We start from the raw sequence: 17,522 nt of genomic DNA, 5'->3' as shown, positions 1-17,522 counted from the left end.
CTCCGCCTCCTAGGTTCAAGCAATTCTCCTGCCTCAGCCTCCAGAGTACTTGGTATTACAGATGTATGCCACCACTCTCAGCTAATTTTTGTATTTTTAGTAGAGACAGGGTTTTAATATGTTGGCCAGGATGGCCTCAATCTCTGGACTTTGTGATCTGCCTGCATTGGCCTCTTAAAGTGCTGGGATTACAGGTGTGAGCCACTGCACCTGGCCCAGGGTTCTTATTTGCAAACAAAGAAACAACCTAGATGTTCTAAGTAGAATCGGAATTTATTGATTATATACTGAATGACTCACAGAACTTTTGAGGAGGCATGAGAACAAGGCCTGGGGGCTGTACCAATTGGAAACATTCTTAAAATCACATTGATATGGTTTGGTTGTGCCCCCACCCAAATCTCATCTTGAATTGCAGCTCCCATAATTTCCACGTGTGTGGGAGGGACCGGGTGGGAGATAATTGAATCATTGGGGTGGTTTCCCCCATACTGTTCTTGAGATAGTAATTAAGTCTCAAAAGATCTGATGGTTTTATAAGGGGAATAAAACCCTTTTTATTGCTTTGTTCTCATTTTCTCTCTTGTCTGCTGCTGTGTAAGACATGCCTTTTGCCTTCCGCCATGATTCTGAGGCCTCCCAGACACATGAAACTGTGAGTCCATTAAACTTCTTTTCCTTTCACCAAGTCTTGTCTCTTTTTTTTTTTTTTTTTTTTTTTGAGATGGAGTTACACTCTTGTTGCCCAGGCTGTAGTGCAATGGCACAATCTTGGCTCACTGCAACCTCCACCTCACAGGTACAAGAGATTCTCCTGCCTCAGCCTCCCGAGTAGCTGGGATTAAATACACACACAGTGAAAGTGCTCAGGTAAGGACACTATTGAGGAATCGTTCTCTGAGATGTGACTAAAAAAGCAGTTAACGAAAACAATGCAGTCTTCATATTCTGTATATTTTCCCTGTGCCTTCTGATACGAGTTCCAAATGAACATTTAGCAGTATGATGGCTTCCTGATTATTTATTTGCTCATCTCTTACTGGTTGGTCAATGCACATAAATCCACGTGGAGACACAGCTCTGAGCATACTCCTCCTTGATGGTGGATCAGAAGTGTCATCTTGGTTTCCAGTATCCTGCCTGAGCTGTGAATTGCCCCAACTCTTCCATTTCTCACTCTGACTCTCTGCAGCATCTGTCTGCTTCTCAGAACACTTGCTTCCCTTGGCTTCTGTGACCTCCTTCCTCTCTGGGTTTGCCACCTGCTTTCTAAATGTTCCTTCTGGGCTCCCTTCCTCCTTTTAACCTCTCACTGTTAGCCTTACTCACGGTTCTATATTCAGCTGCCTTTCTTCTTCCCAGTTCTTCTCTCTCAATAGCCTGTACGAGGAGGGGATGGATTCACTCCTATGGCTTTGTAATCAATAAGCTGATTATTTCAAAACCCTCAGCATTCTCTCTCTCTCTCTCTTTCTCTCTCTCTCTTTCTCTCTCTTTTTGAGACACATTCTTGCTATGTTGCCCAGGCTGGAGTGCGGTGGTATAATCATGGTACACTGCAGCCTTGAATTTCTGGGCTCAAGCCATCTTCCCACCTCAGCCTCCCATGCAGCTAGGACTACAGGTGTGCATAACCATGCCTGGCTAATTTTTAATTTTTTTCTGTAGAGGGGGCATCTCACTATGTTTCCCAGGCTGGTTTCAAACTCCTAGCCTCAAGTGATCCTCCCTCCTCACCTTCTCAAAGTGCTGGGATCACAGACATGAGCCACCATGCCCAGACCTCAGCACTCTTAAATTTCCAACCAGCAAGGAAGCAACTGGACTGCTCTTTGTGGATGTCCAACAGTTCTTCAAATTGAACATATTCCAAATGGAATCCTTGCTTCTTCTCCTGTGTTCTCTGAATCAGTGAATAGCAACAGCATTAATTCATTATCTGAGTTAGAAATCAAGATATCATCTTTGAGTCTTTCCTGTCTCCTCCTTATCCTTCACATCACTCTCTAGGTTCTCTCTTATTTTCTTAATATTTCTCAAATCCGCCCAGCTTCATTCACCTGCATCAAAATCATTCAGTGTTAGCTATCACCAACCCTTACTTGGATCATTGCAACAAACTTCTGAGAAGTGTTCAGGCTCCAGGTTCCAGAGAGCCCTCACAGTCCCTACTCCTGTCCTTGCTTCATTAGAACCCAAATGTTAAAGTGTGACTTGACCACATCTCTTCCTTGCATGAGACCATTCAGTGAATCTCCATGGCTATAAGAAAATTTAACCTTCTAAGGCAGGGGTTGGTAAACTATGGCTCATGGGTTGAATCACCTGTTTTTATGCAGCATGAAAGCTAACAATAGTTTTTACATTTTTAAATTATTTAAAAACATCAAAGAATGCAACACATGAAAATTACATGGACTTTATCCAAAATATACAAAGAACTCTTAAGCTCAACAATAAAACAAACAACTAAATTTTAAAAATGGCCAAAATGGGGCCAGGCGCAGTGGTTCACACCTGAAATCCCAGTACTTTGGGAGGCCGAGGTGAGCGGATCGCCTGAGGTCAGGAATTTGAGACCAACCTGGCCAACATGGTGAAAACCCATCTCTACTAAAAATACAAAAAATTAGCCTGGTGTGGTGGCAGGCACCTGTAATCCCAGCTATTCAGGATGCTGAGGCAGGAGAATTGCTTGAACCTGGGAGGCAGAGGTTGCAATGAGCCAAGATTATGCCATTGCACTCCAGCCTGGGCAACAAGAGCAAAACTTTGTCTTAAAAAAAAAAAAAGATATTTTGAATCTGGTTCTGAGCTAAAGTTGAGTAAATTCTTAGCTAAGAAAAAAATGGAAATCCATTATCTTTATTAGCAACAGATTCTCAGAGTAAATTGTTAACTTCTATGATTTATGAAGTTAAAGCTGGACTTCATCATACAAGTCAGTCTAATAATGTATTGGACCAAAATATAAAATTTATTGGTCAGATTCAGAAGCATTCATGCTCACAAGTTTTGGGAAAGTGAAAAATAATAAAATCGTCTAGGATTTTAAAAAATGGCCAAAAGATCTAAACAGACACCACCTTAGAGAAGACTCACAGATGGCAAACAAGCACATAAAAAGATGCTTAACAGCACATGCCATTAGGGCATTGTAAATTAAAACAAGGAGAAACCACTACACATCTAACAGAATGCCCAAAATCCAAAGCACTGACAATGCAAAATGCTGGCAAGGATGTAGAGTAACAGGAGCACTCATTTATTGCTGGTAGGAATGCAAGAATGTACAGCGACTTCAGAATCCAGTTTGGCAATTTTTTTTTTTTTTTACATAGCTAAAGGTACTTTTACCATGTGATCCAGAAATTGAACCCAGATAAATTAACAAGATTTGCTGACTTTGACAGATTGACAAAAACAAAGAAAGTTACTGATCCTAGTTCAACAAGCATACCACCCATGACACAAAGATCTGTATGACAATAGCAAAGACATGGAATCAACCCAAATCTCCATGAATGATAGACTGGATAAAGAAAATGTGGTACATATATACCATGGAATACTATGCAGCCATGAAAAGGAATGAGATCATGTCCTTTGCAGGGACGTAGATGGAACCGGAAGCCTCATCCTCAGCCAACTAACACAGGAACAGAAAACTAAACACCTCATGTTCTCACTTATAAGTGGGAGCTGAACAATGAGAACACATGGACACAGGGAGGGAACAACACACACTGGGGCCTGTTGGGGCAGCAGGGAGGGGGAGTATCAGGATAAGTAGCTAATGCATGTGGGGCCTAATACCTAAGTGATGGGCAGATAGGTGCAGCAAACCACAATGGCACACATTTAGCTGTATAAGAAACCTGCATGTTCTTCTGCACATGTATCCCAGAACTTAAATTTAAAAAAACCCAAGCATACATACATCTGAAAAAAAAAACCACAATACTATCTTTTCACATTAAAAAAAAAAGATCTGTGTGGGTGACTGATTCATCCCTACTTTTTTTAAAGCCTCAAATTCATAACAAAAGGTCAGCCTTGTTTAAAAACAGCTTAGGCCTGGGAGATTAGTATTCAAAGGAAGAACATTTTAGAAGAGGTTCATACAAATATCTGGACTTCACTGAACACATGCTTGTGATAGTTAATTTTGTGTTAACTTGGATAGGCCATGCTACCCAGTTATTGGTCAAATTTAAGTTTAGATGTTGCTGTGAAGGCATTTTTTTTTACATGTGATTATCAGTTAATTCAGCAGACATTGAGTAAAGCAGATTGCCCTCTTTACTCTGTGTGGGCCTCACTCAGTTAAAAGACTGAGTTTCCCTGAGGAAAAAGGAGTTCTGCCTTGGACTTGAGATTGCAATGTCAACTGTTTCTTGGCTCTAGCCTGCCACCCTGCCCTGCAGATTTTGGACTGTATATACCCAAAGAAAGACACATGCGTGCTTATGTTCATTGCAGCACTATTCATAATAGCAAAGACATGGAATCAACCTAAATGCCCATCAATGGTAGACTGAATAAAGAAAATGCGGTACATATACACCATCGAATACTATGTAGTGATAAAAAGAATAAAATCATGTCATTTGCAGCAACATGGATGCAGCTGGAGGCCATTATCCTATGTGAATTAACACAGGAACAGAAAACTATCGCATGTTCTCACTTATAAGTGGGAGCTAAATATTGGTTCCTCAAGGACATAAAGTTGGCAGCAATAGACGCTTGGGACTGCTAGAAGGGGGAGGGAGTCAGGGGAGCAAGGATTTCAAAAGTATTGGGTACTATCCTTATTACCTGGGTGATGGGATCACTTGTATCCAAAACCTTAGCATCACACAATATACCCAGGTAACAAAACTGCACATGTACCCCCTGAATCTAAAATAAGAGTTGAATAAATAAATAAATATACTATTTTTGATGAAGATATGTTTTAGATTAAGATATTTTTACTCAGAACACTCTTTAGTGTTAGGCCCAAGTTTGCCACCCTTCTGGTTTCTTGGTTAATATTTTCAATTAATGCTCAAGAAAAATACCATTCCTTAGTTTAAATGAACATTCACCAGAGAGAGAATTAGGAAGACATTTTGGCATTTGGGTGTTTACTGGAATTAGATTATGTCTGAAACGACAACTTTGGGTCCCCTAGGAAGCATAAATACTCAGTGCCATTGTACACCATAAGTAGGTGGTAATGGACTTGAAATTGGAAATAGGTGGATCTGTGGTTTGCCAATGGAAACTTTAGGTATAAGAACCACCAAGAAATGGACCACTAAAGTATTCCTTCCTTTCATGTTTTAGCTTTCTTAGTTCTATTTCTGCTTACCATTCATATTTATTTTGCTTTTATTTTGGTATTGTTTCACAAACATTGTAACAGCAATTATGAAATTTCTTTTTTCTTTTTTTTTTTTTTTTTTTGATTGGCAAGGTCTTGCTCTGTGTCCCAGTCTACAGTGCAGTGGTGAGACCATGGCTCACTGCTGCCTTGACCTCCTGCGCTAAAGCAATCCTCTCAGTACATGCATGTGTCACCACATCTGGCTAATTTTTAAATTTTTTTGTATACACAGCAGTCCCTCTATGTTGCCCAGGCTAGTCTGGAACTTCTGGGCCCAAGCAATCCTCCAGCCTGGGCCTCCTAAAGTGCTGGGATTACAGATGTCAGCCACCACTTGAAGAGGAAATTTACTTATAATCCCACTACTCTAGAAACGTATCTTTAAACTGACTTTCTCAAGGGCACAGATTTTTGAATCAAGATCAGAAGGGCTCTGGGGAAGAGAAATCATACAGAAACCACGGTGGAACAAATGTCATTTCCAAAACTTAATTTATGAATACCAACAAGTTGGTATTCTCACGGCAACACAGTGGCACTGAAAGAACATTTGCACCATTTGGAAAGCACTGAGGCCATTTAGCTTTTCAGAACAGCTGTCTCAGTGAACTCTCCCCGGGCTCAACTGTCTACTGCCCATTTCCCTTGATGTCTTCTAAAGCCCCAGCATATGAGGATTTGGCACCTAGAACAAGGTTAAGTGTGACTGACACAGGAAACGGCCCGTGGCTGGACTGGCGCCTGCATACAGCTGAATGGGGACACACGGCCAGGCCTCAGCAAGGAAGCAGCTGTCACTCAAAGCACTCAGCTCAATGTCACCAGCTTGCTTGTTTCCTTATTCTTAGTATCTTAACTGCACTTGGAAGGTAACACTAATGGTGGGACATAGTGTCATTCCGACTTAACCTTGTTGTTTGGGTAGCTATGTAGGAAGAAGAGGGAGAAGTGGGAAGTAAATTAACATTCATTTAATATATCCCACACTGTACTGAACACTTTATACATGTACATACACACACACACACACACACACACACACACACACACACACACATATATATATATATAGAGAGAGAGAGAGAGAGAGAGATTGATCTATCCTGCTGCAAAGGGAGAGCTCTATCTATCCTGCAAAGGAGAGTGATTAAGATCACTGCTTGGGTTTAAGGCATGCTGGCTGTGTGGCCTTGGGCAAGTCACTTAACTTCTCCATGTCTCATGTTTTTTTCTGTACCAATAACTATATTACCTATGTCAAGAGTTATTATGAGGATTAAGTTAATTATGTGTAAAGCCCTCAGAACAGTACTTGGAAAACAGTAAGTGCTATACGTGTGTTCGCCATTATTACCCTTATTAGTTAACTTCAACACAGTCATGTTCATCCTTTTATGACCGAGGAAACTGACGCTCATAGAGATTAAGCCAATTACCGGACATGGCAGAGCCTGAAGCCAAACTCAGATTTATCTCACTACAATATTTTCTTCCCATAACATGACCGGGCCTGCTCAATGCTATCAAATTCCTTCTGCTGCTTGCCAGTGCAGGGTCCAGTTTATCAATCCTTCTTTGTACAAGAGTGAAATCCCATATGACTGAGGCTTTGTCTTTAATCCCCCATTCCTCTCATCCCTGGAGAAGGGCCAATGGTCAACATTGGGGAAGTCAGTGAAAGGAGAAACTTCCCTCTGTTATTTCCCCCTGTAGGCCTGATTGCCCTTTTGATATCTCCTATGTGTCCCTGACTATCAGAAGGCAGTGAGTGACATAACTAAAGAAATCATCTGATGGACAGTACCCTTAGAGCCTGATGGATTTGGGGGAGCACTCAGTCTCCGAAGCCAGTGCTGTCCAATAGGAATATAATGGGGGCCATCTGTGTAACTTTAAAATTTTTAATAGCTACATTAAGAATTAAAAAACAGGCCGGGCGCGGTGGCTCAAGCCTGTAATCCCAGCACTGTGGGAGGCCGAGGCGGGTGGATCACGAGGTCAAGAGATCGAGACCATCCTGGTCAACATGGTGAAACTCCGTCTCTACTAAAAATACAAAAAATTTGCTGGGCATGGTGGCGCATGCCTGTAATCCCAGCGACTCAGGAGGCTGGGGCAGGAGAATTGCCTGAACCCGGGAGGCAGAGGTTGCGGTGAGCCGAGATCGCGCCATTGCACTCCAGCCTGGGTAACAAAAGCGAAACTCCGTCTCAAAAAAAAAAAAAAAATTAAAAAACAAAGGTGAAATTAACTTTAATAATATTTTACCTAATATATAAAAATATTATTTCAATCTGGAGTCAATATAAACACTGAGATACTTTTCTACTTTTTTGTATTGTTGCGTTCATTAAATTCACAGACCTTGAAGTATACACAGTGTTACTATGGCAGCTCCTAGACACTTGCATATGTGCGTACTTCGCTTTTTTGTATTGTGTTGAATCCATTATGAATTTTAAGCACATAGCACTAGAAGTATATACAATGCATACAATATATACAGCAGCCCCCAGCCAAACACTTGGATATGTGTCCTCGTTGGCCTTTCTTTATTCATTTAGAGACGTTATGTTTCTACAACTGTATCCTGCCTCCCTTTTCTACCTCCTCAGACAGATACTCTGATGGTTAAAAAAAAAAAAGGCTGAAAGAGTAAAGTCGCTTTTCCTCCGAATTTCCCTCATTAGTGTAGCTTGTATGGACAGCTGCGATTTCTTGTAGGGTGACAGGGCGTTTGTAACAATCTGCATGCTCTGCACTTCTCCCTCTCTGAGGTCGGAGTGATGAGGGGGGGCACTTCAGGTTCTAGAGGGTCTCGGGCCTCTTCTTGGACCCTGGCAAAGTCCTTTCCCGAGACTGCTTTCCACAGGGACGGTGTGGGCTGCACTGATGATAGCACTCCAGGCGGGGAGAGGGGCCAAGTCGGCCCAGCAGAGACTCGGCAGGGCTCAGGTTTCCTGGACCGGATGACGGGCCCGAGCCCGGGGCCAGGGCGGCGCTGGCCGGGCACAGGATGCGCGGCCCGGAGAGCGCATCCCGGGCATCCGCCCGCGCTCGGCCCCGCGGCGCAGCTGCCGCAGATCCGCGGGGGCCGCCACCTCCTCCGGGGGCTGGCAGCGGCCAGAATCTACCCGCCCCTGCCCGGCGTCCTACCCTGCAGGGGCTGTGGGGCGGAGTCGCCCACCAGTCATCCGAGACGTCCCACGTGGGTCGGCCGGGGAGGGGGTGGAAAGGAGGGAGAAAAGGCGGAGGCGTCGAGGGAGACCGGAGAGAGAGTGGGGTGGACAGAGGAGGGACGAGAGGGAAGCGCACGATAGCTTCGCGGAGAGGGAGCGAAGAGCAGAAGGAAGAACAGAGGCGACTGGACACCCAGAAAGGGACAGGTAAGGAGGGGAAGGTGAGTAGGAAGAAGGAGAGAAATGGGCCAGGGAGAGTACAGAAAGGAGAAGAGGCCGGAGTGAGGAAAGTGCTGTGGATAAGCGACGAGTAAGATGGAAAGAATGGCGGAAGGCGAACAATTGCAGAGTGACGGTTCTTCCACTAGCGACGGGGGAGGAACTGGGGGCTCTGCGCCCTTAAGGTTGCCAAGGCGACGGCTCTGGCCAGAGCGAGGCGCATTGACGTCAGCAGCCGAACGCTGATTGGCTGCGGCCAGGCCGTTTCCGGTGGAGCCGTCGCCTAGCCGCTATCGCAGAGTGGAGCTGGACTGGGAGCGTAGCGCAAAGGGAGCTCTGTAAGCCGCCGCCTCGCACTCGTAGCCTCGCGCCCGCCGCCGCCCGCCGCCGCCCGTCCCCAGGTGAGTGGGGTCGGCCGGGGGCTTAGGCGAGGTGAGCTTTGTCGCCTTGCCGCCCGTTTGGGGGCGCTGGACCGATCCAAGATGGCGTCACGGGGAGCGACCTGCAGGGGGACGGCCGCACCCCCCTGCCCCTCCCAGGCCCGGCCGGCGCCTCCTCGCAGGCCTCACGCCCCCGGCTCCGAGTCTGCATCCCCAAGGCCGTCTGGGCGTCTTCTGTGGTGCGGGGATCCCCAGCCGCCCCGCTCGCTCGCGCTGTCCCTACCCCACGGCGCCTGGGGCCCTGGACCCTCCGCTGCCCTCCCCGGCCGCCTTCGCCCCCGCGCGCGGCGGCCTCCTCGCTCACCCTCCCCCATTTCCTGAAGGACAACGGCTCTATTTTACCGGGGTCCGCCATCGTTTCGCCAGCTGGTGATGGCTCTTCTTGAAAGCCGGCAGTTTTCCTCTCCGCTCTGTCTCCTAGTCATTGCTAGCAGTCTCCTTTTCCCTCCATAGCGGGGTGATCTTCCCCCCTCTACACGACGGTCTTAGTTGGACCCCGGAATTTCCTTTTGTTCACTGTCACCCACCCCCCTTTCCCGATTTTCCGCCCTGAGGCCTCCTCGCCACCACTCACTGTGGCCTTCAGACTGGCGTAGTTTGAGGTGTCGGCTTCCCTTCTTCATTTTGTGGTCATGACCGTGGCCTACGTGAAGTGAAGGACATTTTCCTGCCCTTCCTCGAAAATACGCGGTACTTGTTAACCCCTTCAGCTCAGAGTATGTGGTGACAATCCTCTTACTCCTTGCGAGATTCTCAGGAGATCCCGTCTTCTCAGTGGAGCAAGAAAAGCAAACACTTCCTCAAGATGACCCCAAGGAAGTCATAACTTGGCAGATCTAAGGGGGTGCGGTCTGAATCAGGAACCATTTCTCAGTGTTTTTATTTCCCAGAATATAATTCTCTCAAAACAATTTTCTCACAACTGAATTTTCAAAAGTGATAATCTGAGTGGTTTTTTTTGCATAGAGACAATGCGGTGAAAGTTTTAAAGCAGTTAAATAATTGTGTGTGGGGAAGGAAGGCTAGGTTATTGGGCTCTTAAAAATACATACACGCAGAGAATTAATCCAGGTAACTCGATTAAAAATATTAAGGCTGTAAAATTTGGTTATTCAGGGATTTACATGGTGACTGCATTAATCTTGGGACATATCTGTTCGTGTACTGTTTTTGTAATACATTAGTTGTTTCAAACAAACAACACAGTTTCACTCGTTAGGCCTAGTTCTCTCATCTCTACCAGCCAAAGACCTGATCTTAGAATGATTAATCACTTAAATATTTTTGAAATATGACTGAATGTTTTGAAGCATGAAAGATCTGAATAATGATTATTCTTGGTGGCCTCCAGTGTTTGAAATGCAGACAATTCTACTGAAGTGGATTTTCAGATCATATGATTGCCTGACCTGGAAAAGTGGCTTGTATAAAACTGTCATAAAGTAAATGCGCCTTTTTTTGCCTGGTTATTTCTAAAGTAGCAGCATGATTCTTTTTCCATGGCTTCTAATTTATGTGTCTATCTTGGAACCACAAAGTTTCTTATGGTCTGTTAGTCTACTTGTTATTGACCTTTATGATGAAAGTTGTCAAAACAAAATGTGTAACAGCGTAGCACTTTAGAATAGCTCTTTACTCTGGTATTTCTTTCTGTAAATTCTTTTAAATTTACAGTTACATCTCAATAGTTTGCAATGCATTATAATTGGAAAAGTCTGATTATTATTGAATTCAGTTGCTTAGTGGAGGGGAACACACTCATATCTTCTAAACTTAAATGCTTAGTAATTAGGAGTTGGAAGGAAAACAGTATGTGACCCTGTTGTTAAATTACTAAACTTTTTAATTTCAGGATAAGGTTAGCTGCTCATTATTATCTCTGTTTTTTTTTTTTTAAACTTCACATCAAGGTGACATAGTTTGAATCCTCTAAAATCCATTAAATGCAATTTATCCATTAAATGTAATTCATAAATGCAATTTATCTATTGAATCTTCATGCAAGTTTGAAACTTAGGTGTTTTAACATTCTCCTGTCCAGATGAAGAAAACATTTTGACAATTTTCTGTCCAGATGTTTTACAGTTTACTTGGTAAGGATTTTCCCCTCCCCAACTAAGGATTTTTCTCCTTTTACCGCTAGTGTAGTAGTATTTAGGGCTGGAATCTGGCAACAGATTGTGGAATAAAAGGTTGCTTTTAAAACTCGTGAATTTTCTTGTGTGTTTTTAAAAATTTTGATTACGCTAGTAGTTGGTTAATCAGATCCTCACTCCAGTGGTTTGCTCTGCGGCATTAGGACACTCCCATGGGATAGAAGTTACATGTAGAGAATGTCAGATGTTCTTCGTTGTGCTTACTTGCTTTCACTTAGAGTTGACTTGTGTGCCCTTGTAATTCTCTGTCCTGTTTACCGTTTACATGCTTCCCACGTCATCATGATTTTTTTTGCAAGGGAGAACTGAATGAAATTCCCTTAAGGGCCTGACTTCAGCACCCGCCTCTGCAGAGGATAGTGGCTCATACTTCCTCCCAGGAGCTGAGGTTATTGACTCTCACTGCTGTGTACAGAGCACAGATCCTGCAGCAGTAACCAAATGAAACATTTACTTGGAATAATGCTAATTCTGTACATATCTTGTTCCTTAGTCCCCACCTCCTTGTTTAAAAACAAAATCGACATAGAAAAAAATCCCTATGAATCAGTTGCCTAACGAATGTAGCAAGTCAAATGCCAGACTGGCATTTTGCTTTATAGTTTATACAAGCATATGTGTGTTTTTTCTCTCAGAGAATCATGGAGTGTGGCAATATTGCCGCCAGCGAGGAGGCACGCAGCCTTCGAGAATGTGAGCTGTACGTCCAGAAGCACAATATTCAAGCACTGCTCAAAGATTCTATTGTGCAGTTGTGCACTGCTCGACCTGAGAGACCCATGGCATTCCTCAGGGAATACTTTGAGAGGTTGGAGAAGGTAAAAATAAATGTGGGGAGATGATGATATGATTGTGACCATTGTTACATTTAATAACTAAAATTATTAATTAGTAGAATTGATCAGAAAATGAACCTGTATGCTAACTGTACTTGGGTAACGAAGGGTTTCCAAACAGTTCTTTGTAACTTTTAAAATTAGTGCATAAAACTAATCAAAGTAGTCTAACAGTTCTATGAATAGGAAATTCTGTAGTAATTGAAAGTAGTTAATACTTCTCCCTTTTTGAACAAAGCAGGTAAGGGTAATAAATCTTATCCCACTTTTAAAACTAGTATAATGAAACATTTGAATCTAGCTTGTGACTGATGTATCAGAATTTTTCAATTATATTAAGTCCATTTTAATATAGAGTATATCTCTGATGAATTACTGTAGAGATAGTGAGATTGATGGTCCTCAAAAATGTTACTCCATATTATTGGTCAGGACTTGTTTCCCCTTGAAAAAAATTAAAGCAGTTTTTATTCTTTGCTGCTCTTTGTCCTTGTATGTAGGTCAGTGTGACCTACATATGTGGCATATGGTTTTCTAATTTTCTAAGTAAAATGATAATTTTACATCAAGGGCAGTGCTTCAATTCATTTCCCTCAAGAAATGATGAATTAAAATGTCTGGATCACCAAATGTTTTGAATAGTTTATGTGATTTGTTTCTGTAAATCAGTGGGATAAACTTATAGATTTTATTGTGGATGTGGGAGTTTTCAGGTGGTTCAAAATGATTTTGAATCAGTTGAGGGACATTTCTTTGATATATGATTATCTAATTGTATAATAGAAATATTTGTGTTATTTTCCATTGGTTTTTACAGTTTCTTATCAGCATAGTTTATTAGTAAAAGAATCTGTACTAAGATTTAAAAAGTATTTGGGTAGCTCAGTGATCAGGTTATTCTACTATTTTCTTTAAAAACTGATTGTTAAAATTTGTGTTTAGTACCATGATCAGAATAATAAAAAAAAAAACAACAACTAGTCATTGTGAATGTTGCTTTGCTGTCTTGGAATTATAATAGATATTCTGGCTTTCTCTTATATATGCAATTTCCAGATAATGGAAATATTGTAGAGCCAAGCCATAGATGTACCTTGTTTTGAAGTCAAGTGTGTTCCTGGAGATCTGGTTTTGAAATGGGTCACTGTAAGGTGATCCCTCTTCTTTGGACATCAATAGAAACCATCAAATGAGGGGATTAAGTTGGTGAGACATTAAGCGTGTATCTTTTTATAGGGAGTGTTGAATGTGTGGTGCTAGTTTCAAAGCTTGTAGTTGCCACAGTACTGTTAAAAACTACAAAGGTAGGAAAGCAATAAATAGTTATTAAAATGCTTTCTTTGCAGATGGGATTTTTAGATTTAATGTGTGTTGGTTTTTTTACCTTTTAATAATTAAAGTTACAGTTCAACATACTTTTTACTGTAATTCAAGGGTCTTTGTTGACATGTGTATATTCCTTTAGCCAGGGTTGAATATAGATACCTGCAGCTTTAGATAACTAGATTTTCAACTTTTTCACAGGTTATTGTTTTATTTATTAAGTGTTAATTTGTATGTTAGTCTATTAGTCCTATCTCATGCTGCTAATAAAGACATACTGAGGCTGGGTAATTTATAAAGGAAAGAGGTGTAATTGACTCACAATTCAGCATGGCTGGGGAGCCTTGGAAAACTTAACAGTCTTGGCAGAAGGCAGAACAAACACGTCCTGTTCACAGGGCAACAGCAAGGAGGTGTGCTGAGTGAAATGAGGAAAAGTCCCTTATAATACCATCAGATCTCATGAGGACTCACTATCACGAGAACAGCATGAGGGTAACCCCCCCAACCATGATTAAATTACCTCCAGGGGGTCTCTTTCACGACACATAGGGATAGTGGGAACTACTCTTCAAGATGAGATTTATGTGTGGACTCGTCCAAACCATATCATTCAACCACGGCCCCTCCCAAATCTTATGTCTTCACATTTGAAAACACAATCATGTCTTTTCACCAGTCCCTCAAAGTCTTAATTCATTCCAACATTAACTCAAAATTTCAAGTCCAAAGTTTCATCTGAGACAAGGCAAGTCCTTTCCACCTATGAGCCTGTAAAATCAAAAGCAAGTTAGTTACTTCCTGGGGGCATTAGATAGATACACTCATTTCAAATGGGAGAAGTTGGCCAAAACAGAGGGGCTATAGAACCCATGCAAATCTGAAATCCATCGAGGCAGTAATTAAATCTTAAAGTTCCAAAATGATCTCCATTGACTCTTTGTCTCATATCCAGGGCACACTGATGCAAGAGGTGGTCTCCCATGCTTTGAGCAGCTCCACCCCTGTGGCTTTGCAGGGTACAGTCAGCCTCCTGGCTGCTTCCATGGGCTGCCATTGAGTGTCTGTAGCTTTTCCAGGTGTGTGGTGCAAGCTGTTGGTGGATCTAACATTATGGAATCTGGAGGATGGTGGCCCTCTTCTCAAGCTTTGTTAGGCAATGCCCCAGTGGAGACTCTTGTGTAGGGGCACTGACCCCACATTTCCCTTCTGCACTGCCCTAGCAGAGGTTGAGGGCCACGCCTCTGTAGCAGACTTCTGCCTGGACATCCATCCATACATCCTCTGAAATCTAGGCGGAGGTTGCCAAACCTCAGTTCTTGACTTGTGTGCACCCACAGGCCCAGCACCATGTGTAAGCTGCCAAGGCTTGGGGCTTGCACCCTCTCAAGCAATAGCCAGAGCTATACCTAGGGCCATTTTAGCCAAGACTGGAGCTGAAGCATCTGGGATGCAGGGTACCATGTCCTGAGGCTGCATAGTACAGGAGTCCCTGAGCATGGTCTGGGAAACCATTTTTCCCTCCTAGGCCTCTGGGCCTGTGATGGGAGGGGCTGTCCTGAAGGTCTCTGACTTGCCCTGGAGACATTTTCCCCATTGTCTTGGCGATTAACATTTGGCTCCTCATTACTTACATAAATTTCTGCAGCAGGCTTGAATTTCTGCCTAGAAAATGAGGTTTTCTTTTCTGTTGTATTGTCAGCTTGCAAATTTTCCAAACGTCTATGCTCTGCTTCCTCTTGAATGCTTTGCTGCTTAGAAATTTCTTCTGCCAGATACCCCAAATTATCTCTCTCAAGTTCAAAGTTCCACAGATCTCTAGGGCAGGGCCAAAATGCTGCCAGTCTCTGCATAGCAAGAGTCACCTTTACTCCAGTCCTCAGCAAGTTCCTCATCTCCATCTGAGACCACCTTAGCCTGGACTTCATTGTCCATATCAGTATCAGCATTTTGGTCAAAGCCATACAGGTCTCTAGAAGTTCCAAACTTTCCCACATCTTCCTGTCTTCTGAACCCTTCTAGTTTCTAGGAAGTTCCAAACTCTCCCACATCTTTCTGTCTTCTGAGCCCTCCAAGCTGTTCTAGCCTCTTCCTGTTACCCAGTTCCAAAGTTGTTTCCACATTTTTGGGTAACCTTATAGCAACACCCCACTCTCTGTGGTACCAGTTTACTGTATTAGTCTGTTCTCATGCTCCTAATAAAGACATACCCAAGACTGGGTAATTTATAAAGGAAAGCAGTTTGACTCACAGTTCTGCATGGTTGGGGAGGCCTTAGGAAATACAATCATGGCGGAAGGGGAAGCAAACACATGAATCCATGGCAGCAGCAAGGGGAAGGGTCAAGCAAAAGGGGGAAAAGCCCCTCAAAACCATCAGAGAACTCAAGAAAACTCACTATCATGAGAACAGCATGGAGGTAACCACTCCTGTGATTAAATTACCTCCCACCAGGCCCCTCCCATGTCACATGGGGATTATGGGAACTACAAGATGAGATTTCGGTGGGACACAGCCAAACCATATCAGTCTGAAAATACAGTCACATTTTCATCACCTTCTTCTTCATTACCCGGGGGCTGTGTTTCTGTTACCTTCAACTACACTATAAGAAATGTACCAAAAACTCTGACAGTTGGTCTTTTGAAAGCTTCTGCGTTTTAATTCAGTTATCTGGAATTTGAGTCTTCTTTTACTCTTATGTTTATTAGAATCTTAAATAATAACTGTGACCTTGTGTCTGCTGTGTCAGGTATTATGTGAAGCACTTTATATAAATACATCCTTGTTATTTCAAATGTATGAGGTAGGTGATGATCAGCATTTTACAGACATAGCAGGTAAAACTGAGAGAAAGTAACGTGGCTGTGGTCTACACTGTAGTCGTCAGCTTTTGCTGGAGCAACATATAACCCCTAAATTTCAATGGTTACTACACAGACCAGTCATGTGCAGCTTAGCCTGTCTTGTGTTCTTGACACCACATATCTTGTTCTGGGTCTGAGCAGAAGGAGCAGCCCTATATAGGGCATGCTGTTCTCAAAGCAGAGGGAGGGCAGAAGCTCAAGGTGGACAGAGCCAAACCACACAGGCAAGCATGGTATGGCATGTCCACTTATATTCCATGGCCAGAGCAAGTCCTGTAGCCAAGCCTAAGTCACTGGGGTGGGAAGTGTGCTTTACCCACAAGGGAAGACTGACAGAAACAGGGAGGGAACAAATAATCATGAAAACATAGTCAGTAGTGGACACAGAACTTGAACTTCAGAGTCAAGAGCATCATTAACCAGTAAGTAAACTGGGAGGTTTTTTCTAATTTTTAATTTGTATTGATACATAACATTTGTATGTTTTTATGGAGTACATGTAATATTTTATTACATGCATAGAATGTGTCATGATCAAGTCAAGGTATTTAGGTTATTTATCACTTCACTTAAAAAAGAGCTGAGGAGGAAGGAGACTGACAGAAGGATGACAACAGCAAGAGAAAGGATATAAAAATGTAGTATACGCTAGAAAACTGATAGATGATCTGAGTAATGGCTCTGAGTCGTCAGGTTATATTCAGATTGCTGTTTTGAAAAGGCTCGCTAGAATCCATGAGACAATGCCAAAATCAAAATGGTGGTGTTACTTCAAAATCTTAAAAATTCAGTGAAGTAGAATACAGTCCCAAATGAGATGTTATTTGTGAAATTTTCCCTGAAATTTTTGTGAAATGTCAGTGACAAATCTCGGGGAAAAAATTTGTGTTTTTATTTATATTCTTAAACTGTGTGTGTGTGTGTGTGTGTGTGTGTGTGTGTGTGTGTGTGTGTTTTACTTTTTTGAGACAGGATGTCACTCTGTTGTCCAGACCTGAGTGCAGTGGTGCTATCATGGCTCACTGTAGTCTTTACCTTCTGGGCTCAGGTGGGATTACAGGTGCTTGCCACCATGCCCAACTAATTTTTATGGTTTTTTTTTTTTTTTTTTTTTTTTTTTTTTTTTTT

At 42.7% G+C, this 17,522-nt stretch overlaps 1 protein-coding gene across 3 annotated transcripts in view; it reads left to right on the top strand.

The window, feature by feature from the left end:
• The first annotated feature begins 8,404 nt into the window (after window positions 1-8,404).
• The window catches only part of PRKAR1A (protein kinase cAMP-dependent type I regulatory subunit alpha), a 20,797-nt gene continuing 11,679 nt past the window's right edge, over window positions 8,405-17,522 (top strand). The window contains exons 1-2 of one of the 3 annotated variants that reach the window (XM_032241901.1): window positions 8,405-8,760; window positions 12,004-12,186. In XM_032241901.1, coding sequence (XP_032097792.1) covers window positions 12,010-12,186 — 177 coding nt within the window. In that variant the 5' untranslated portion in view covers window positions 8,405-8,760; window positions 12,004-12,009. Of the gene's footprint in view, window positions 8,761-8,998; window positions 9,205-12,003; window positions 12,187-17,522 lie in introns of those variants that run through there. The other 2 variants (XM_032241900.1, XM_032241902.1) reach the window with 2 other exon arrangements.

This window comes from Sapajus apella, unplaced genomic scaffold, assembly GCF_009761245.1.
Source record: "Sapajus apella isolate SASKATOON/1434 unplaced genomic scaffold, GSC_monkey_1.0 scaffold48, whole genome shotgun sequence".
Classification (NCBI taxonomy): Eukaryota; Metazoa; Chordata; class Mammalia; order Primates; family Cebidae; genus Sapajus; species Sapajus apella.
Note: the sequence above shows the minus strand (reverse complement) of the source record. Positions and strands in the feature narration are given on the sequence as shown.